The 23603-nt window shown below is 43.5% G+C and overlaps 1 protein-coding gene across 2 annotated transcripts in view; it reads left to right on the top strand.

Annotated features, from left to right (window-relative positions):
* The window catches only part of ADGRB1 (adhesion G protein-coupled receptor B1), a 263970-nt gene that overhangs the window by 107916 nt on the left and 132451 nt on the right, over nucleotides 1-23603 (top strand). For both annotated transcript variants that reach the window (XM_078153784.1, XM_078153783.1), the window contains exons 7-16: nucleotides 4526-4690; nucleotides 5214-5378; nucleotides 6029-6130; nucleotides 7144-7250; nucleotides 9352-9546; nucleotides 10893-10961; nucleotides 11992-12100; nucleotides 17950-18093; nucleotides 22596-22671; nucleotides 22817-22919. In XM_078153784.1, the coding sequence (XP_078009910.1) occupies nucleotides 4526-4690; nucleotides 5214-5378; nucleotides 6029-6130; nucleotides 7144-7250; nucleotides 9352-9546; nucleotides 10893-10961; nucleotides 11992-12100; nucleotides 17950-18093; nucleotides 22596-22671; nucleotides 22817-22919 (1235 nt within the window). The remainder of the gene's footprint in view (nucleotides 1-4525; nucleotides 4691-5213; nucleotides 5379-6028; nucleotides 6131-7143; nucleotides 7251-9351; nucleotides 9547-10892; nucleotides 10962-11991; nucleotides 12101-17949; nucleotides 18094-22595; nucleotides 22672-22816; nucleotides 22920-23603) is intronic.

Genomic DNA, 23603 nt, shown 5'->3' on the forward strand with positions numbered 1-23603 from the left:
TGGGACTGGCACATAGGAGGTGCTTAATAAATGCTTATTGGTCGTTCATCACCTCTGTCATTACCAGAGTAATATTACCATTACTAACATCATTCATTCATTCGTCATCTATTCAACAAATTTTATGAAGTGCTTTCTCTGTGTCAGGCACTATGCTAGGTGCTAAATTATGATGCCCCAAGCAAAAAGAGTCTTTGCCCTCAAGGAATTTACATTCTGCCACCGTCACTGTCTTCACCACTAGTAAGATATCACCATCCTTATCCAAGGCCCCGACATTTATTTCCAGGTAATAAACTTTGTTGTTGTTATTTAGTCATTTTCAGTCATGTTTCATTCTTCATGACACCACTCTGGGGTTTTCTTTTAATTCTTTTTTGGGGCAGTTGGGGTTAAGTGACTTAACTAGGGTCACATAGCTAGTAAGTGTCTGCAGCTGGATTTGAACTCAGGTCCTCCTGACTTCAGGGTCAGAGCTCTATCCACTACATCACCTAGGTGCCCCACTTTGGAATTTTCTTGGCAAAGATACTAGAGTGGTTTGCCACTTTTTTTTTATCTAGCTCATTTGACAGATGAGGAGACTGAGGCAAGCAGGGTTAAGTGACTTGCCCAGGGTCATGCAGCTAGTAAGTGTCTGCAGCTAGATTTGAACTCGGGTCCTCATGACTTCGGGACCAGAGCTCTGTCTACTGAGCCACCTAGCTGCCCCAGATACTAGAGTGGTTTGCCATTTTCTTCTCTAGCTCATTTTACAGATGAAGAAACTGAGGCAAGCAGGGTTAAGTGGCTTGCCCAGGGTCATACAGCTAGTAAGTGTGTGAGGCAAGATTTGAACTCAGGAAGATGAGTCTTCCTGACTCCAGGCCCGGTGCTTTTTGTATTATGGTGACATCTCGCAGCCCAGTGATGAGCTACTTAGCATAAAAGAGATGTGGTCCAGGAGAGCATGCATGAGTAGGCCTACTGAAGGTCCCAAGTAGTGCTGTGGGAGGTGAAGTTGGTTAAGGAAGATTTCATGGCAGAAGTGAGATTGAAGATAGAGTAACATCCATTTCCTTTATTCACTTTCTCTTGAACTGTTTCCAGTCTTGAACCCCTCTCCCTGAACCAGCTGGGCCCATCTCTAAGAAAGTAGACTGAGCCAGTGTTTCCTTGAGACAGGTGACCCTTTGGCTCCTGATGTTGGCGTTTAAAGGTGAAGGACAGGGGCCTGTGGGCTTTCCTGGCTGCCCTGGGCATGGTTTTATGCAATCACAATCTCACTTGTTTCTGTAACAAAAAGAAAGCAGAGAGAAATAGCTTAGAGGAAGAGAAAGAGCTTTAAAAATAGCCATGGGGATTAAGCAGGCTCCTGGCCAGCTCTGCAAATTGCTTTAATACAAATGCTCTGCTCCTCCCTGCCCCCTCTGCCTCCAGCTGCTAAGAAATCCTCCCAGAGATGTCTCTCCTCTTCCCTCTGTTTGGCCTGTGCTTCTCCCTTTAGCTCTGTGTCTACCTGTCTCTCCTCTCCATCTCTATTTCTTAATGTATCTCTTATGCTTCTTGTTCTCTGTTCTGTCTTTCATTCCCTGTCTTTTGTCCATCCATCTCTCTGTCTGTTTTCTGTCTCTCTGTGTCTCTGTGTCTCTCTGTCTCTGTGTCTCTATATCTCTCTGGCTCTGTGGCTCTGTCTCTGTGTCTCTTCATCTCTCTGTGTTTGTGTTTCTGTCTCTGTGTCTCTTCATCTCTCTGTCTCTGTCTTTCTCTGTTTCCACCTCTGTCTGTTTTCTGTCTCTCTGTGTCTCTCTGTCTCTGTGTCTCTCTGTCTGTCTCTGTGTCTCTTTGTCTCTCTGTCTCTCCATCCTACTGCCATGGATCACTTCTTCCCCTCAGTCCCCCAGCCTCCCCTGCCCCACGTTGCCACTCTGATACTCTTCTCTATCATGCTGTCTTCCATTTTGGTTGCTATCCATTTTGCTACCTGTCGCTCAGGGTCCTGACCCTTGGAGGGTGCTGGCTGCTGGGGACAGAATCCCTGCCATCCTTGACTATCATTTCTGCTTTAGAGTCAGTCATGAGACAATTAGAGATTTCCCCCATCATATTCCCCCCCCAGTACTCATCTCTGTAGCTTCTTATTTAGAGTATAAGAACCTGGCTCTCATGCCCAGTGTCAGAGAGGCCTTGAATAGCAGGGATGTCCACAACATTCCTAAACCCCATGAACTTCCATCATTGGCAAATCAGAGAGCCATCCTAGGAGATTCTCATTCTGGAACCTGTTTCTTTTCTTATCCTTGAAAGAGAAAGGATATCCTAGAACCAGGCCTCCAACTAGCCCCCAGCAATTCTGAGGAATAGGGGAGATAGGAGACTCATGGGCCAGTGCTTGGGATAATATGGGCATTCCTGAGCTCTTGGGCCTCACAGCCCTCAATTGAGTTGCCTTTTGGGGGCTCAGCTCAATTTATGTCCTTCACCTTTGAAAACTATTTCCATTTGTTTTAGCCTTTTTCTCCTGCGGGAGAGTTTGTTACAAAAGCAACAGATCCCATTTGATGCTGGTGGTGATGCTGCTGCTGAGGGGGATGCTGCCGATGGTGGTGGTGGAGGTCATTGGGGTTGCCAGTAGTGATCTAGCTAATGAGGATGACAGTGGTAATTGTTAATGGAGACAATGATGGTGATGAAGATGGTGATGGTAACGGTAATGATGACAGAGACAGTGATGGTGATGATAGTAGTAGCTATTGTGATGGTGGTGATGTTGACAGTGGTCATGGTGTCAATGGTGATGATAATGATGGTGACAGTGGGGATGACAGTAGTGATGATGCTAGTAGTATTGGCGATGGGGGTGATGATAATAATGTCGATGATGGTGGTGGTGAAGGTATTGGTTATGATGGTGGTAATAGCTATGGTTACATGAAGTCAAAAGTGTTCACTAGCACATTATGTGTCAATCAGGGTCCTCAAAAAAAAGTATCAACAGACTAGAATTATAGGCCATTATCTAAAAAGAGGAAATTTAATAGAGGTAAATGTAGAGCCATATCCTTGGATTAAAGCCAACAATCCCGCAAGTACAAAATGAGGAAACCATGAATTGTTACCAGTTCAGCTGAAAAAGATCTTGAAGTCTTAGTGGAGTCAATAGAGGGATGTGAAAGCTAGAAAAGTTCAGGAGTTCTTATTAGGATAGAAGCAGTGTCTAGGACTCAGTAGTTGGTAGGACACACTATACTCGTCCTATCTGGGAGCCACATTTTAGGGAGGACATTGATATAGTGGGGGGCAACTAGGTGATGCAGTGGATAGAGTGATAAGCCCAGAGTCAGGAAGACTCATCTTCCTGAGTTCAAATCTGGCCTCAGACACTTACTAACTGTGTGACCCTGGACAAGTCATTTAACTCTGCCTCCATTTCCTCATCTGTATAATGAGCTGGAGAGGAAAATGGCAAACCACTCTAGTATCTTTGCCAAGAAAACTCCCAAAGTGGTGACAAAAAGTCAGACATGACAGAAAACAACAACAACACTGAGATACTGTCCGGAGAATATCCAGAGGAAAGCAATGAAGTTGATGAAAAGCCTGGAGACCATGTCCTCTGAAGAATAGTTGAAAACAGTCGGAATGTTTAACTTGGTGAAGAAAAGAGTTGGGGGTGGGGCCTGATGATTTGTCTTCAAGTCTTTGAAGGGATGTCTTGTGACTGATGAATTCAATTTGTTCTCCTTGACCCTTGAAGGCAAAACCAGAAACAATGGCAAGAATTGGTGAGGAGTAATTTAAGTCATGAGAGAAAGAAAAAGTTCCTTAATTTTTTGGTGGGGAGGGGGATCAGACCTGTGCTTTCATTGGCATAGGGAACTGCTGGTTAGGAACTTTCTCTACCAACACACATGGTACCTGCTTTGGAATTTACAGTCTTTGAGCATTGCTTGGAGTACTGAGAGAGGTTAATGACTTACCCAGGGTCACACAGCCAGTATTGGTCAGTGACAGGGCTTGAACCCAGATCTCCCCTGACCTAGAGAGTGGATATCTATCCACTGTATCACACTGTCTCTATAACAATTAAAACTATCCAAAAGTACAGTAGTCTTTGTCAGAAGGTAGTGATCCTTCCTTCCCATGGAAATATTCAAGGACAGATTGGCTGACCCCTTGTGATAGATCCTGTAGAAGTGATTTTTTCTTAGATATAGGTTGGACTGGATGCCCTCTGAAGTGCATTCTAGCCTAGAGATTCTGTTGTTGACCTTGGAGCACTCTGCTCCGAGGTACCTTTCCTTTGAAAGGATGCTGGGGGTAGGTGGTAATCTGTTGGCCCCTAGATTGGCCTCCCTCAGATGGGTCTCACCCTTCCCATCCTAGTCCAGTTCTGAGACACTCCTGAGAGGTAGGGGAATGGCTAGAGCCAGCTGGACCCATGCAACTTGACAGCTGCAAATGCTGTTCGACCAGGGCATGGTAAGCCCAAGAAAGGTATTCATGCTCTGTGTTCTGTCCCTTTTTCTCCCCCCGGGCCGGGCAGTGGATGGCAACTGGAATGAGTGGTCAAGCTGGAGTTCCTGCTCATCTAGCTGTTCCAATGGCACCCAGCAGCGTACGAGGGAGTGCAATGGACCCTCTTATGGAGGGGCTGAGTGCCAGGGCCACTGGGCCGAGACTCGAGATTGCTTCCTCCGGCAGTGCCCAGGTCAGTATCCATCCCCCAAAGGGAGGCTCAGGATGGCATGTGGGAAGAAGAGGGGGCTGAGGGGAGATGGGCCGAGGGCATGAGGGCAACCTTTGGTCAGGGCTGTGGAATGTGGGTCCTCAGCCTCACGGGCCCCAGGTGGGACCTGATCTTCTCTTGTCCTAGTCTTTGGTTCAAGGGTTTCTACTTCTCCGATATTTCTCTATTTCCGTGTCTTCCTATCTTTATTTCTTTTTGTTTGTTGCTGGATCTCTTTGTGTTCCTGCATTGGTATTGCTATGTTTGTTCGCCTGTGACTCTGTCCCTGTGTCTCTGTGTCTTCCTGTCCTTCTGTGTTTCTGGGTCTCTGAGCCGCCATGATTCTGGGTCTCTGTCTACATTGTCTGTGTCTTGTTCTACTTGGCTCTTCATGCCTTTCTTCATGTCTGTTGGGTCTGTGCTTCTGTCTGTTTCTATATCTGTGCTTCTGCTTCTGTGTCTGTATTTCTTCATATTTTTATGGTGTCATATCTTACTCTCCCAGTGGATGGCAAGTGGCAGTCCTGGGGCACTTGGGGCAGCTGCAGTACCACGTGTGGCGGGGGCACCCAGAGACGTGATCGAGCCTGCCTGGGCCCTTTCTTTGGGGGTGAGGCATGCCAGGGTCCCAAGGAGGAGTACAGACAGTGCAGCCAAAGGAGGTGCCCGGGTGAGTCACATCCCCTTCAAGGCATCCCCTCCTCGCACCTCCCTCTTCCTAGCGCCTTCCTCCCATCCCCCTCCTCCCATCTTTTCTCTTCTGCCTCCTTACCACCCAGAAGAATTCCTCAAAGACCTTGGTTTCCCTCAATCTTTCTGCCTGACTTTATGCCTGTGACTGCCAGGCATAATTGAGCTCTGGACCTTGTGATCCCACTCTGGTTCTGTTCTGGTTCTAACCAGAGATGGAAGGGTGACCAGGACAGTCCACTGTCATTTGACAGTGACATGGCTGTGCCAAATTCTAGGTGGCAAAGGGGTAACATTCAGGGTGGTGGGGCCTGGCTAGCTCTTGAACTCTCTAACAAGGGTCTAAGAACTGAATTAGGACTCAGTCTGCACCAGATTTGGGGTTTAGTGTGAAGCTAGGGTTGGGGGTCATGCTACGGTTAGGGAACAATTATTCTTCCTACGTGGATAACTATCCTGAGCTAGACTTGTCTTCTCTGACTTGGCTACACTGGACTCTAATAATTTAGCTAATTGACCCAAACACCATCCCATCCCCCTTCATTCTTTTCCTTTCAACTTTCTTTTTCTGAGTCTAGTTGATGTACCCTCTACCCACTTCTTACCTGACTATCTGTTGCCTTTTGCTAGAGCCCCATGAGATCTGCTATGAAGATAATGCTGGTTCCATGGTCTGGAAGGAGACACCAGCAGGAGATGTGGCTGCCATACGGTGCCCCCGAAATGCCACAGGTATGAGTCCTTAGGTGGTGTCAGGCACTGAGGGGTGGGCTCTGGGACTTCTTATTCAATCAGTCATAGAATCATAGACTCAATTTTAGAAGGAACTTCAGAGGGCATCCAGTCCAACCTCCTTCCAAGTTCAGGAATTCCTTCTCCAACATTCCTGACCAATGATCACTCAGCTTTCTCTTGAATATCATCATTGTTGGGGAGCTCATTACTCCCAGTACATGCTTTTTTTCCATTCATAGATAGCTCCAGTTATCAAAGAATTCTTTCTTAAGTTGTGCTGGAATTGGCCTTTCTGCAACCTCCCTCCACTGGTCCCAGGTCTGCTCTTGGGAGCCATAGCATACAAAATACTTTTTGTTCTCTTCCAAAAAACTGCACTGATACCTGTGCTTTGCTTTACTTGGGAAGTAATGGGAGGAGGGGAGAAGAGGAAGAGGAAGATGAGATAGAAGCCCTTCCCTCAGAGAGTACACAGTCTAAGAGACCCTGAGAATTACCTCTGTTAGCAATAATCATGCCTAGCTGTGCTTTTCGGAGTTTTCTTTTTTTAAAGAGATAGGGTCCAAGAGGAAGGGCAGGCAGCCCTTGGCTGGGAGCTAGGTTACCTGGGTCCTGGGTAGATTCTGCCCTTGTTGTTTGATCTCAGCCAAATCCCTTTCCTTCATTGGCTCTCATTTTTTCCTCTGTAGATTGAAGGGGTTGGACCTCAAAATCTTTAAGGTCCCTCCTTACTCTGGCTCTGCTCTGGTCTTAACCAGAGGCAGAAGGGTGACCAGGACAGCCCAGTGGCTGTTTGGGGACCCCTGAGACATGGCTGTGCCAAGTTCCAGGCAGCAAAGGGGTAACATACAGGGGTGGTGGGGCTTGGCTAGCTCTTGAAATCTCTAACAAGGGATGGAGGAGTCTATGGTTCTATGATCCATTACTGAAGAAGGGTAATGAATGAGATGACCTCTGGGGAGCTCTCTGAGACATAACTTGCACCTCCCCTTCCCCTAATCCCACCCTAGGCCTCATCCTCAGGAAGTGTGTGTTGGACGAGGAAGGCATCGCCTACTGGGAGCCCCCCACTTACATCAAGTGCATCTCCATCGACTACCGGAACATCCAGATGATGGTGAGGGACCAGCGACCCCTTGGTAGGGACTTCCATCCCTCTCTGCCCTGACTCAGGGTCTCCCCACCCTTCAACCACTCCCAAGAGAGAGGTGGTCCCTTCCTCTATCTCTATCTGGACACTGGGTTCAAGGACAAATCCTGAAGCTTCCTGAAGATATAATGTAAGGGAAGGAATCCAGGCTTAGAACCAGTAGACCTGGGTATTAGTCCCTGCCTTATTTCTCACTGGTTGTGTGCCCTTAGACAAATCACTTGACCTCTGTGGGCCTGAATTTCCTGTTCTGTAAATGAAGATGTTGGGCTAGAATGGTCTCTAAGATCCCTTCCAGCTCTAACGTTCTGTGTTTCAGGATTCTTTTCTAGCTTTGACGTTCTACATTCTAGGACCTAAGGTCCCTTCTAGCTTCGGCATTCTGGATGTTACATCGTCTGCCACTACCTCATTGTGCACCCTTGGACAAACCTGTCTCATTGCTTGCTTCGAAGCATTTGGGGCAGACAGTCTCCAAGGGATCTTCCAGTTCTAGCGTTCTAAGTTAGGTCTGTGACCCTAAGAAGCTGTGATCTTGGGCCAGTCACTTCCTCTCTCTAGGGCTCAATTTTTCTTCATCTGTAACATGAAGAGGTTTGACTAGATAGTCTCTATGGTAGTTTCCAGCTCTGACAGTCTTTGGTTTTGTAACTCAGTTCCTGGACTTTGCTTACCCTAGTCCTCAGGAATGCCCTTTCCTGTCCAGCGTGCCTCTCTAAACCCTACCTCTTCTTAAGGAGTCAGGTTCAGCCCCACTTAGTCTAGGAAGCCTTCCCTTACTGCTTTAGCCCACTCTGACCATCGCCATCTTTTATATGCCTGTTGGTCCCTTCACCTCTGCCTCTGCTGCCTATTTCCTTCTCAGCTCCCATTACCCTTCTCTCTTCTGTTTCCCTCTCTCCTTCCATCCTCTCTCATTCCCCAGATCCTCCCCTTACCTCTTCCCTTCCCTTCTGGGACCCAGTCTTTGGTCTTTGGTAAAGTGGATCCCTGCTTTGGATTGGGGGTTGGATGAGATAACCTCTGAGGATCTTTCCAGCTCTAGCATTCTATGAGCTTGCTATGGTGGAAAGGAAGTGGAGTAGACAGAGCACCAGGCCTTGAGTCAGGAAGACCTGAGTTCAGATCTGGCCTCAGACACTTACTAGCTAGCTATGTGACCCTAGGCAACTTATTTAACCCTGGTTTCCTCCAAAAAAATAAAAATCTGTGAAATGCAAATTCAGAGACCCAAGTTCTAGTCATACCCCTGCTTCGTGACCTCAGTCAAGTCAGTTAATTTGATGGGGCCTCAGTTTCCTCATCGGCACAATGATCTTTAAGGCAGTTTCCAACTCTAAAACTCTGTGATTCTATGATTCTTTCCCCTTCTTTCCTTGTGTCCCTCTTTCCCTCTGTCCTCTAACCTTTGTGCCCTCCTCATCCCCATCCCTCTTCCCTCTCCCTCCCTGCCCTTCCCTCAAAATCTCTCCATCCTTTTTTACCTGGGGACCCATGCAAGGTCACTTTCAGCTTTAAAATCCTGCCTCTCCTTAACTCCTCTAGACCCCTATCCCTGTTTCTCCACCACTGTTCTCTATCCAATTTCTCTAGGGCATAGGCAAGAGCTGGTAGCAAGTTCACCTTTGTGGAAGGGGGAGCAGTTTTGTTCCTGACTTCCCCTCATGAGGCTGTGATTGGAGTGTTGGTCCCCATCAGATTTCTTCTGCCCTTTTGCTGAGAAAATCAAAGGGCATGTCTTAGTATGGTCATTTGGGGACCATTTCCCAGAAGCTCCTTTCCCCAAGGCCACAAAGCATAGCAACTTTAGGCCCTTGGAAATTCCATCTGATTTGCCTGACTGTCAGGCCATAGTGGGCCTCCTAGGAAAAAGGGACCCACCAATCCCTGGGGAGTGTTCATGGAGAGTCTGAACCACCTGTCAGAAAAGCTATCTTAATTATTGCAAGGGATGGGAGATGGCACTAGGGACATCTCAGGTCTATGTGATGTCGCCCTGAGATGCTGAGGATCGGTTTGCTGTACTGAAGTCATCACCTCCAGCCCCTGCCTCTGACCTTCTCCACAGACCCGGGAGCACCTGTCAAAGGCTCAGAGGGGGATTCCGGGTGAGGGCGTGTCAGAGGTAATCCAGACACTGGTAGAGATCTCTCAGGATGGGACCAGCTACAGTGGGGACCTCCTCTCCACCATTGACGTGCTGAGGAATATGACTGAGATCTTCCGGAGGGCCTACTACAGCCCTACCCCGGGTGATGTGCAGGTAAGGGGCTGGGAGAAAAGTCTGCTTGGGCCTTTGGGGATCGAAGAGTGGGGGACTGAAATGTACCCCAGTGGTGAGCAGGGCAGACCATGGTAAAGGCTTAGCATCTCTGCCATTCCAATGATAGTACCAGTCATTATCACCAACATCATCACACCACCACCAGCACTGTGGTACCATCATCATCACTGCTGTCACCGGCACAATTAAAACACTAACGCTAATTACTCTCGCTATTAAATGTAAGTTTCTTGAAGGATTGTTTCATCATCGTAAGTGTAAGTAAGCACAATGTTTGGCACATTTTAGGAGGTTACAAAATGCTTGTTGATTTGTTGATTATCACAATTTATTACTGCCAAAACAACAACATCTTGCATTTCAATCAATCAATCAATACTTATTAAGTGCCTAATATATACCAGACATTTCTGTAATGCTTTAAGGTTTGCAGAGCCCTTGACACATATCTCATTTGATTAAATGAGAAAAATATCATAATTAGTAATTAAATCACACCATCACTTCCACTTAAAAGACACCAGCTTGCCATCACTAGTACTTTTACCAACACTGTCATAGTCAGTCAGTAAACACTTATTAAGTGCTTACTATGTGCCAGGCACTGTGCTAAATGCTAGAAATGCAAAACAAAACAAAACAAAAAGCAGTATCTGCCCTTCAAGGAGTTTGCATTCTAATGGAGGAAGATAGCATATAAAAGGAAACTGAAAAGCTAGTGGGATGGTACTTGGTGGGAGGCATGAGGGAGAAGTCTAAAGAGTGGGAACTGAAGATTGTCCTCATCAACACCTTGATCGCCTTTGCTGTTAACCTCACTGTTAAGCGTTGGTATCACCACCATCGATATTACAGTTGCTATCACCATCAATGCACAGTCACAGCCATGAGCATTGCTATCACCATCACCAACACTTTCACTGCTCTCACCATGACCAGCTTATTACCATGACCACAATCACCATAACTCTTACCATATAGTTACCACCACTGACATCACTGCCACCACCAGCACCAGAACCGTCACCAGTGCCATCCCTATCACTATCACAACTGGCACCATTTCCATCACCATCATCATCACCTTGTCTTTCCTCATCTTCCTGTGATCTCCTGAGGACTTGAGGCTATGTGTTTGCTGCTCTGTGTCTTCCACAGCCTCCTCTATAACTCTCTTCACATGAGGAAATTACTCAGCAGAGGTAATGAAGCGGGAGAAACTGAAACACTAAGTTGTGCTTACAGTGGTATGCCCCAGTGGTGACAAAGTCAGGCTTGGATGCCAGACTCTCCAGCACATTGCCCTTTCTTCCTTTCTCTTCCAGAATTTTGTCCAGATTATAAGCAACCTGCTGACCGAAGAGAATCGGGACAAGTGGGAGGAGGCCCAGCTGGTATGGACTGGAGATAAACAAGTCCTCCTCCTTTTCCCCAAATCCCTTCACTAACTGGAGAAGGAGCCTAAAACTCTTCCCAAGGCCATAACTTCTTTAGACACATGCATCACCAGATATAATCCCCACTCTCTACCCAAGTTCATTCCTCTACCCAAGTGGCCATATATAGTACCAACTCTCAAATATCCACATTTAGAGATAACTCTGCAAATTTCTTACCCAGAATGAGTCTTTCTATGTCTTCTGCCAGCTTAATCCTGGACACTGGAAACTCAGGGATTGCTAACTCATTAAAATATAAGTTGGGATCTAATCAAACAGGAAAGATTGTTAGAATTAGTGGGCAAAGTAATGAATCATAGAATATAATTAAATAGCTAAAAAGACAGGGCTTTTAAATTATCTAGATTTATTTTTCTTTTGTTTATCCCTTTTGTTCCCCTTTTATTTGGTTGGGGTTGAGGGAAATTATTTTTTGGTTTTAGGTTATCAAGGGGACTAAATTTCCTTAACACACCGAAAGGTGACTTCAACTGCATGAATTCATGTGTCTAAACACATATATAGAATATATTTGGGGGTTGGCATACCTCATTTCTTGACTGTTAAAGTCAGAAATGACTGAGAGGCAAGAGAGCTTAGTGGGGAGATATGATACCTGCAGATATCTGATGGATTTTCATGGAGCACAGGGATCAGATTTTTCTGTTTATCCCAAGAGGGGCAGAATTAGGACCATACTGGTTGAGGGTGGGGTATCACAAGGAGACAGATTTTGCCTCATCATAAAGAAACACTTCTTAGTAGTTAGTTGTGCCCCAATATAAAATGGGCTACTTTTAGAGATGGCAAGTTCTCCATCACTGGTTTTGAAGTGCAGGCTAGATGACCATTTGTCAGTGAAGTCTTAGAGGGGTTTGGTGGGAATACGTTCTTTGAATGGGAGTTAGACCAGATGGTCTCTGAAGTCCCTTCTAGCTCTGAAAAACTCTTCTTCTGTGCTTGTGTCCCATCTCCATCTCATCAGATGGGCCCCAATGCTAAGGAGCTCTTCCGCCTAGTAGAGGACTTTGTCGACGTCATTGGCTTTCGCATGAAGGATTTCCGAGATTCCTACCAAGTGACAGACAACCTGGGTGAGCTTCTCTTTTTCTTTGCCCCTGCCTCCTTCCTTCTTTCTTCTCCCTCTATGTGATTTCACCTCTAGTCTTGGTAGTGTATAAATGAATTAGCTCAGGCAGGCTATACCAGTTCCTGAAACACCCGCACCCAGATCCAGCCCCTTCATCCCTCTCCAGTGGTCCAGCACAAACCCAGAATTGGATCATAGGAGCTGTCCAACATGTATATGAGTAACAAATCTCCCCTATAACATCATGGTGTGAGCAGTCATCTGGCCTCCACTCGCTTCTTGTGAAAGGTCTTCAAAAAGCATGATGACTCCTTCTTCCTTTTTTCTACTGGCACCAGCCGTGTTTAGAGCCTCTGGGGATTCCTGATTCCCTCCTAAACACTTATTCCTGCCACCAGCCTGAAATCTCCCTTTTTCCTCTCAGTGTCCTAGTGGCATGGAATCTGAAATCAGAAGACCTGGGTTTGAGTAATGGCTCTACCACTAACTACTTGTGTGGCCATGGGCAGGTCACTTCACACCTCTTATCCTCAGTTTCCCTTTCTAAAAAATTAGACTAACACATCCCATCTTTACTTCATGGAATGTTGGGAGTAAAATATTCTGTAAACCTTTAAGTACTCTAGAACGGTGAAATTATTATTATAAGAGGGCTTTACCAGAATCTAAAGGAAAAAAAATTACAATAATATGTATAGGTTATGTATCTACAGTACTTTAATTTTTAAAATGCACTTGTCCTCACAGCAACTCTGTGTAGTAAAAAGAAAAAACATTTTTGGCACAGAGTAGTTATTTAATAAATATTTGTTGATCATCTCTATTTTACAAAAGTGGAAATTGAGTCACAGAGAGGTCAAGTCATTTGCTTTGTGTTACTCAGAAAGAAATAGTATTCAAATCCAGGTCTCTTGACTCAGAACATTTTTCTTTCTAAAAAAAAAAATCATTCTGCCTAAGTTACACTTACAGAAAGTAGAGTCTTTTCATGATGGAGCCTGGGCATGTTTTCCTAAGATACTCCATGGCTGCCCACCTAAGCCACTGCTGCTTTCAGGGACTAGCTGGCCGCATTCACATCTACCTCCTATTTTGGCCAAGCTACAAGTGGCCTTGGGTAGAGGGAGCCAAGAAGGTCTCCCCCAGGGTCTCTTAATTCTTATTCCCTTGTTTCTTTGGTGATGCCCAGTGGAATCCCAATCCCCCACCACTTTGCAGGGGTTTCTCTTCACTCACTAGGATAATTGGTAACTCTTTGAGACAGCCCTTATCTTCTTCCCGGATTGCTGATCTCCACTGAGCCTGGTAGAGGCTGTTACTTCTTCTCCTACTCCTTCTGCTCTCTGAGGGAATTATGAGTTCCCCATCACTAACTGTCTTCAAACAGTCTGGATGACCATTTGTCAGAGATCCTGCAAGAGGATTTCTTTTCAGGGATGGGACCACTTCTGTCTTGGACTAAATACTTTCCAAAGCCCTTTACAGAAGACTCAGATACTGTTATTTAATTCAGTTGAATAATAATTTAAAAACATTTGCTAAGCACATAGTATGTACAGGGCACTGTGTTTGGTATATACAAAGCTATATACAGCCATTCTTTCATTTACTCTGATTGATATTCTCAGTGTCGTCTTTGACTCTTTCTAACTCCACATGTCCAATCAGTTACCAAATTTTGTCATTTCTTCCCTCGAATTTGCCCTTTTCTTTCCACCTACATAGTCATTTCCCTAATCCTGGCCCTTGTTTCCTCTTCCATGCACTATTTCAATAGCCTCTTAATTGATCTCTCTGCCACCAGCCTTTCCAATCCATCCTCCACAAATATTCCCAAAATACAGGACTGACCATGTCAGTCTCCCCTAGTGGCCTTTTAACTGGCCACTTGTTTCCTCTAAGATAAAATAAAAACTCCTCTTTTTTACTTGTAAATTCCTCCACGGTCTGGCTCTGACCTGCCTTTCCATCTCATTTCATGTTGCTTTTTAGGTACTCGACATTCTATTCATAAAAGTTGACTTGCTCTTTCTCAGACTCCACTTTCCATCTCTAGCCTTCTTGACTTTGCATGGTGGACTATCCCCTATATCTGAAATATACTCTTCCATCATCTCCCTATCTTCAAATTCTTACTTTCCCTTATGGTTCAACTCAAGTGTCATCTCTTACAGGGAGCCATTCCTGCTCGCCCCCTTCCACTGGTTTATACATACATACATACATACATATACATATATATATATATATACACACACACATATATATATACACATACACACACATATACATATATGTATATATGTACATATATATGTATATTTATATGTTTACATGTTGTATCCTCCCAGTAGAATGTAAGCTCCCTGAAGACAGGAGCTCTTTCTGCTTTTCATTTTGTCATTGTGTTTCCAGTGTTTTCTTGTAGTATTTGCTTAATAAATAATTGAATTGAATTGGATTAAACACAGACACCACGGATCAAATGAGATTATATGTTAAGTGTTTAAAAAACTAACCCTTAAAGAATTTAAAAGCTTCCTAAATGTTAGCTATCATTATTATTGTTGTTATTATTATTATTATCAATATTATTACTATTGTTATTCTAAGTGATGCTCTTGAGTTTAGAGTCTAATAGACAGAAACTGATGTAAGGGCAAGAAGGGTCCTGTGAAAGTCCTGTGAGATATTTGGAGGAGGAGAGATTAGTGTCATCTTGAGTGGTGGTGGTAGAGTTGTCAGGGAGGCCTTCTTGGAGGCAGTGGCACCTTATTTCAGCAGTGAAAGAAGGGACAGACTCCAGCAGAAGGTGAAGGCTTGGGGAGTTCTATTCAAGCTGAGCAAAGGCAGAGAAATGGTAGTACAGGCAAGAGGAGGACAGGGGATAGGAAAGACCAGTTGGCAAAGACATGGATACATGACAGGAAGTAGTATGAAATGTTTGATCTTGGCTTAACATAAGAACAGTCTAGTCAGGTTCTAGACTAGGAAGGATGTCCTAATAGCCACGCCAAAGCAGAATGGGCTGCTTGGGGAGGGAGTAGGTCCCCCCTCATTGGAATCCTTCAAGGGGATATTGAATAGTGACTTGTTGGGGAGATTGTAAAAAGAACTTCTGCTTCGGTTGGGACTTTCCAAACATCTGAGGCCTAGCCCAGTTCTATCTCACATTCAGTCTTTAATGGTTCTTATAGCTGTTCAGTGACTTAATACCATTGTTCTCCAATTGCCACCATGAAGTGCTAGGACAGAGTGGAAAGGGTCTGTTGGTCAAAAGCCATGGGTTCAAATTTCAGTTCATGCCACCAATTCACTGTGGCTTTGGAAAAGTCATTTTCTATCTCTGACTGTAAAATGAAAGCATTGGAAAAGATAACGACCTTAAAGGCCCCTGCCCAAAGTAACATTCTATGTCTGTTCGGTGCTATCCATTTCAGCTCTGACCCTCTATACCCTATGTTCTAGGCTAATAAATTCATGTTGGTTGATTGATTGAGGTCTCTTCCAACTGGCATTCTGTGGTCAATTCAATTCAATTCAACAATCTAAGTGACTTTCATGTGAAAGGTCCTAGGCTATGTTGGAGATACAAAGACAAAATGAAAAACTGCTCCTGCTGTCATGGAGCTTACCTTGTACTGGAGGGTTACAACATGTAAAACAGGTAAGTATATACATGATGCTTTGAGGAAGGAGAGGACATTAACTAATGAGATCATCAAAGGCTTCCTGGAGGAGGTGCCACCTGACCTGAGCCTTGAAGAAAGTTAAGAATTCTCAAAGCCATACATGAAGAGGGAGCTCACTCTAGGTGTTGGGGACAGTGTATGCAAAGGCATGGAAGGGAGAGATGGAAATGGCGAGCAGCAAGTAGGCTGGTATGGGTGGAACACAGAGTACTTCGGGGGGAATTATGTGAACTGAACCTAGTAAGCAGGAGATAGTTTGTGAAAGGCTTTAAATGCCAAACTGAGGAAGTTGTTTTTAATTTCAGAGGAAAGAGGTAGCCATTGATGGTACTTGAGGAGGGGAGTTACAGTAGCATACAGCTCAATGTCAATTTTCTGTTATTATGACTCCAGCCTGAGAAATGTTCTCCTATCGGGCATAGATAGTTAAGTTATGATCTCTTTTCTTTTGTTTGTTTATTTAAGTGGGTCCCATATCTCTCTTCATTCTGGAGAGAGGAGGCTGGATCAGAGTTTATCTTTTCAACAGTACAGTAGAGTCAGAAAGCCCATCTGTGATCAACAAACTGTAGAGTCATGGAATACCAGAGCTGTCAGGGAATTTGGTACCAAACATTATTTCACAAGGAAGGAAACTGAGTCCATCCAGCCTCACTGGGAGCCTGATATTGAGGCTGAAAATAAGCATGAGCCATAGAAAGCTAGAGAAGAGGAAGTGACTTTTCCAAAGTCTCACCGTTAGTAAGTGCCAGCAATGGGATTCAAACAGTTTTTTTTTTTAATTCCAAGTCTAGTCTTCTTTCTGCTGGGCCTTCAAACATCATATTAGCATCCCCCTCCCTATGGCAGGAATCTCTCCACAACATCCCTGACTCAACCTTGGGCTCAAACACTTTTAGTAATGGGGAGCTCCCTCCTTCCCATTCCATTATGGTATGACTCTGATTTGGGGAAATTCTTCCTCAAGTTGATAGAAAATCTACTTTCCTGAAACAAGTTCATCTCTTTGGGGCCAAGCAGAATAAACTTATTCCTTATTCTTTATGATGGCCCCTTAGATATTTAAGAACAGGGATTATGTAGTCCTTTGGCCCACTTCTAAGTCTTCTCCTCTGTGAGCTAAACATCCCTAGTTCCTTTCACTGATCCTTAGGTGACATTCTCAAGTCTCCTACCCACCCTGGTTGTCCTTCTCTGGACACACATTATTAGTATATCAGTGTGATGCATAGAATGACACAGAGTGTTTTAGATGGTGTCTAACTAAAGGAGAGGACAATGGAACTACTATCTCTTTCACAAAGGTTGTGGTTGTTCAGTCATTTTAGTCGTGTCTGACTCTATTTGTGACTCTATTTGGGGTTTTCTTGGCAGAGATATTGGAGTAGTTTGTTACTTCCTTCTCCAGCTCATTTTACGGATGAGGAAACTGAGGCAAACAGGGTTAAGTGACTTGCCCAGGGTCACATAGCTGTATAAGTATCTGAGGCCAGATTTGAACTCAGGAAGATGAGTCTTCCTGATTCCATGGAGGCTCAGGGTTCTATCCACTACTCTACTAGCTGCCCTCTCACTAAAGTTACTAGACATCAAAATGTGGCTTTTGTTCTTTCCCCCTTCCTCCCCATGTCTTACTGTATTCTTTATAATTATATTAAGCTTTTCATCCACTAAGATTCCTCAGGTGTTTTCATGTGAACTGTTGTCTAAGCACAATTCCATCTCCATCTACTTCTCTAATTGATTTTTTTGAGTCAAGTACAAGACTTTACATTTATTCCAATTAAACTTTATCCTGTTAGTTTCTGACCAGCCTATTGGTCCATTGATATATTTTTGAATGCTGATTCTGCTATCCAATATCTCTCTTTTTCCTCTCTTTCTCCTTCTCCTCCTCCTTCTTCTTCTTTTTCTTCTTCTTCTTCTTCTTCTTCTTCTTCTTCTTCTTCTTCTTCTTCTTCTCTCTCTCTCTCTCTCTCTTCTCTCTCTCTCTCTCTCTCTCTCTCTCTCTCTCTCTCTCTGTCTCTCTCTCTCTCCTCCCCACTCTGTTTATGTCTCGGTCTCTCTCTTCCTTATTCTTTCTTTCTTCCTCCATCTATTTCTGTATCTTTTCTCTGTCTTTATCTCCTCCCACCTCTTTTTCTTCTCCCTTACTCTCTAGTTCTCAGCATCCACAAGCTTCCTGCCAGTGGTGCCACTGACATCAGCTTCCCTATGAAAGGCTGGCGTACCCCTGGTGACTGGTCCAGGACATCTGAGGACAAGGTCACTGTCTCCAAGAGTGTCTTCTCTACTGGTCTTGCAGGTGAGAGGGCTCTAGGCCTCTGGACTAGAGATGATGGGTAAGGGGTAGAAATTAAGAAAGCCTAGGGTTTCACAGTTGGAGTACTGGATCTGTCTCTGTGTCTCGTTGTAATGAGATGCCCTACCACAGGGTCAAGGAGGGCCTGGCCAAGAAGTCCTTTCTTTTCTTTTCTTTCTCTTTTTTTTTTTTTTTTTTTGGTGAGGCAATTGGGGTTAAGTGAGTTGACTTGCCCAGAGTCACACAGCTAGTGAGTGTTATGTGTCTGAGGCCAGATTTGAACTCAGATCCTCCTGACTGCAGGGCTGGTGCTCTATCTACTGCACCACCTAGCTTCCCCAGGAAGTCCTTTCTATTGTTTCATCTCATGCTTGAAGTAGGGAAAGATGGGAATATAATGCCACCTTCTTTCTTCTGAGAAGGTATGAAGTCGCCTAAATCCCTCATGGAGGTCCTTATGTGACCTTTTTCAGGGAAGAAAGCAGCTCACCCTTTTCTCTCCCCAAAGAAAGCATGTGTAGACATAATATTACACTCCTTCCCCAATGGTCATATGAACACCCTATTCCACTGCCTTCTCCAAATGCGTCATGCACAGAATAACACCCCAGTGACATTTCCCCAAGGGAGACATAAACCATTTCACATTCCCAAGTGACACATACATGAGTCTCATTTCTTCAGTTAAAAGACATATCAACTATCCCACTGCCTTATTTTTCCATCAGAGATACGCACAAACTATTTCACTGACCTTTTTGTGTGTCAGGCATTGTGTTACTACTGGGGATACAAAAATAATTAAAAAGTCCCTGTCTTCAGGGAGCTTACATTCTCCTGGGGAAGAGCTGATGTCCCCGAGTATCATGTTCTCTTAGTCCTCTCTCCTTCCTGGCCACCCTCATCTGGATTTGTTCCAGCTTGTCAAGTCCTACCTAAAATGTGATTCCCAGAACTGAACACAATTCTTCAAATGTGGTCTGAGCAGGGAGACTGTTACCTTCCTTAGTCTAGAAATTCTAACCATGGTGAGTGAAAGATGAAATGACCGAGGAAACAAAGGTTCAATCTTCTGAGCATGTCAATTTATTAAGCAATGCATTGCAATTCCCCAACAAATCAGGGCCAGGTCTCTTCCTCAGTTTAGGGTTGTATCCTGAACACAAGAGGAGACAGACTTCTATATATTAAAAACAATTAATCAAGCAAGGCCAATTAATTACAAGGAAACAGTACAACATTAGGTAATCTGATTTCTAGTTGGAGGAAAGAGTAGGAACTTTCCAAGTTGGGAGAGGGAGAACGAACAGGTACAACTCCCTGAATTCAGAAGAAGAGGTGTCTCATTCTTCAAGTGTCTGTAAACAATCGAAGGAACATGGAAACAATCACTGACTGGCTAATATGGGGCCAGTTTTCAGGTAAGACATATGGGTTTGTTGAGATGGACAATTGTGAGAAAGCTCCTTGCATCTTTTGGATATATGACTGAGTTTCTGGTCAGTATAACCTAGGTACTTAGTTAAGCATCTCTAAGCAGCAGGTAGAGGTGGTTCAGCTTCTTAGCCAAGGCAGAGATAGGTTCAAACAATGCAGTAACGTTTTCTTCCATTTCCCACAATTGAACAAACTTCTCACAAGACAGAAGTTGGACTAGATCCAACAGAGAGGGAGCTGAGCTAGCTCTAGAATTGAGTCACAACATGGAGTCGCTGTGGTCTACTCGGTTCCCACAATTAACCACTTGCTGTTCTAATCCCAATTCCCTCAGTTTCCTCAATGCCTCCTTTTGATTTATAGGGGAGTGGGTAGCCTACTCCCCCCATGGATCACTTCTTTATAAGCCAAATCTGTAAGGCTTTTTCATATGCTCATAATCAGAATGACATAGGTCAAACTATTTAGAGGGTTCACAATGGACTAATTTTGAGAAGGCAGATTTACTTCTTGCCAAGTTAACCAAGAAAACCTAAATATAAACACAAACACCATGAAACAGAAGACCAAAGCAATACAATAATGATCATCAACATTAACTAACGTTGTTTACTTGTATTAACCCACTCCCAATATCTATTTGTTCAATACTTTTTGAGTCCCAAATGCCTCATGTAGTTGTCTGGTCCCTGGATCTCTTCTCTTTGACACTCTGGAGTAGCCCTCATTCTCAGGGTAGTGCAGAAGGGGGCTTTGCTTCTCTGGTTCCAAATCACTTGTCCTAGGTCATTCTCCTAAAATCTGCCAGCATCAAGATAATACGGTTTGGGATAATCTCTTAAATTTGGTTACCCAAACCTGCAACTTCAGAGAATTTATTTTTTATATAGCACTTGCTATTTATATCTTTACCTGAATACTGTACCTGATATAAGAATGAAAAAAAAATCATGAGAGGCCACCTCTTTTGCCTTATAAAATTAACAGACAGATACCTTAACGTGGAAAAATAATTTTACTTTCTTTGCAATTATCAAGGCAATTTTATGTGTAAAATCTTTACTCCAATTTTGAGAACTTATTACTGAAACATAATTAAAGCCTGGATTTCTATACTGGATAAATATGGAAGCCAATTGTATACATATATAAATAGTTCTTAGAGGAAAAATCTAATCCTGGGGCAGCAGTGGATAGAGCACTGGTCCTGGAGTCAGGAGGACCTGAGTTCAAATCTGGCCTTGGACCAAACACTTGACACTTACTAGTTTTGTGACCCTGGGCAAGTCACTTAACCCCAATTGCCTAAAAAAAAAAATCTAATCCTGTTGTCTTCTCAAAATTTATTATTCCGTTTAATTAGAAAAGTTTTACATTACATCTTTGTCTTATTACTTTGTCTAATTCCTCCTTTTGGAAGATTTCACCCCTCTATTGTGATTTGACCACAAGTACAGATTAAAATGGTAAGATTTTTCACACTTGCATCCTATTATAGTAACTGAGAGATGTCCCAGTATCAATCTGTTAATTAATAGCTTTAGCATTGTACTTACAAAACTTGTACTGCTCACCTACCTTATTATAGAAATTTGCTATGGAAAGAAAAAGAGGGAAATCATTATAACAATGTCATGACTCATTCCCTTGGGGGCACAGATTGACCTAACATATATCATTAACAGGGCAAGATTCCCTTAACTTTGATTCCAAGTACGAGTCATATCTGACAGCCAATCACGTAGTCACAGGGTATCAAAAACCAGGCTCAGGACTAACCAGGTCGGGAAATTTCCTGTTCAGAAAGGAAATAGCACAATGGGGAGAAAACCTTATTGTGTTGTTTGAATCGAGCCCTGCATGGCTGGGAAGCTGGATCACCTCTACCTGCTGCTTAGAGACCCTTAACTAAGGACTTAGGTTATGCTGACCAGAAACTCAGTCATATCTAAAGATTGATGCAAGGAGTTTTCTTACAAATGTACATCTTAAACAATCTATATGTCTTATCTGAAAATTGGTCCCGTGCTGACCACTCAGTTACCATGTTCCTTTGGTTGTTTACAGACACTTGGGGAGAGTGAGACACTTCTTTTTCTGAATTCAGGGAGTTGCACCTGTTTATTCTTCCCTTCCCAACTTGGGAAGTTCCTATTCTTTCCTCTGGTTAGAAATCAGATTACCTAATGTTGTATTGTTTCCTTGTAATTAATTGGACTTTTTGATTAATTGTTTTTAATGTATAGAAGTCTGTCTTCCCCTGTATTCAGCATCCAGCCCAAAGCCGAAGAAGGGGTCTGGTCCTGATTTGTTAGGCATTTGTCATGCATTGCTTAATAAATTGATATGCTCAGAAGATTGAGCCTTTGTTTCCTCAGTCATTTCATCTTTTACCTGCCACATGCCTTTCTTAATTCAAGCTTAGATTGCTTTGTTTTTTGTGGGGTAGGACTAATATACCACACTGTTGACCCACATCACACTGATAATCCACTAATGCCCCTACATCTTATACTTATGAAATTGAATTTTGGAGACCAAATGTACACTTGTTTGTCACTATTAAATTTGATTCTCTGAAATCCAGCCCAACGTTCTAGCCAGTCAAGATCTTTTCGTATCCTGATTCTGACCCTACATTTTCTCTGTCAGCTTCATGTCTTCTATAAATTTATCAGGAAGCCATCTTTGCCTTCATCCAAGTCATATATAAAAATGCTGAATAGCATAGGGCCAAGCACTGATTCCTGGGGCCCTCCTTTTTAGACTTCCTTTCAAATTGAAATGGAACCATTAATGACTAATCTTTGAGTCCCATCATTCAACCTTTTTTAAATCCACCTGATTTGGTGTACTATTGTTAATTCAATTTAACTCAAAACATACTTATTAAGTGAATTGAAGCTGAGGCTTCCCAACCATAGATTCCCCCCAGGAGAAAACACTGTTTTGTCTAGGGGTATGGGGAAGATGAGAGGAGGGGAGGCTAAGGGCAGGGTCTGCACATAGGTCTTGAAGCCATGGGCAAGAGCATCACTTGAGTCTAATGCTGTAGGGCTGTTTTACAGAGACTGATGCCTCCTCTGTGTTTGTGATTGGCACCGTTCTATACCGGAATCTTGGCAGTATACTGGCCTTGCACAGGTAGGAAAAATTTGGTTCAAGCTGATCCTTTTTCCCTCGCTAGACCCCAGTATTAGAACCCTTCCCCAAGTTGGCTCGGGGACTCTATTCTGGGATATAAGGCTCAATTTCTTCTCTCAAAGACTTTTCCTTTTTTCTTCTCCAGGAATACCACTGTCTTAAACTCAAAAGTCATCTCCGTGACTGTGAAGCCTGCCCCTCGATCCCTGCAAACCCCTCTGGAGATTGAGTTTTCCCACATGTACAATGTAAGTGCTTATGAATGTATGTGAAGGTGTTAGCATGTGTTTCTGAATATGTTTATACGTGGGCCTGTATATGTGTACATATGCATTTTGGCATGTGTGGGTGCACATATTTGCAGATGTGTTTGTACTACATGCATAGAACATGTAGGCGTGTATATATATATATATATATATATATATCATATATATATGTATATAATATATATTATATATATATGTATATACGTAACTGTGGGTATGCGTGTGTTAATCTATCTCTGTATGTGCACTTTGGTGTAATGAAAGAAAAATGGAACTGAGAATCAAAAGACCTGGTTTCAAGCCCCAGTGCTACTTACTGATGAGTAAGTAGAATTTACTTACTAGCTGTGTGACCTTAGGCAAGTCACATCTGTTCACTGGACCTCCATTTTCTCAACGACAAAATGAAAGAGTTGGACTGGGAGATCTCTGAAGTCACTCTCATCCCTAAATGTATGATTCTGTGATACCAGCATGTTTTAATCATAAACAGGGATAAGAATATCTGTGGGAATACATGGGCATGGATATGTGTCAGTTATTGTGTGGGTATGATGATAGTGTGTGTGTGCATATATATCTGGAAGCACACGGGAAGCACATGTATTGATGTGTTTGTGTATATGTATGGGCGCATGTGTGAACATGTGTGCTCCATCTCTC

Source organism: Phascolarctos cinereus, unplaced genomic scaffold, assembly GCF_003287225.1.
Source record: "Phascolarctos cinereus isolate Bilbo 61053 unplaced genomic scaffold, phaCin_HiC Scaffold_4;HRSCAF=312, whole genome shotgun sequence".
In the NCBI taxonomy this organism is placed as follows: domain Eukaryota; kingdom Metazoa; phylum Chordata; class Mammalia; order Diprotodontia; family Phascolarctidae; genus Phascolarctos; species Phascolarctos cinereus.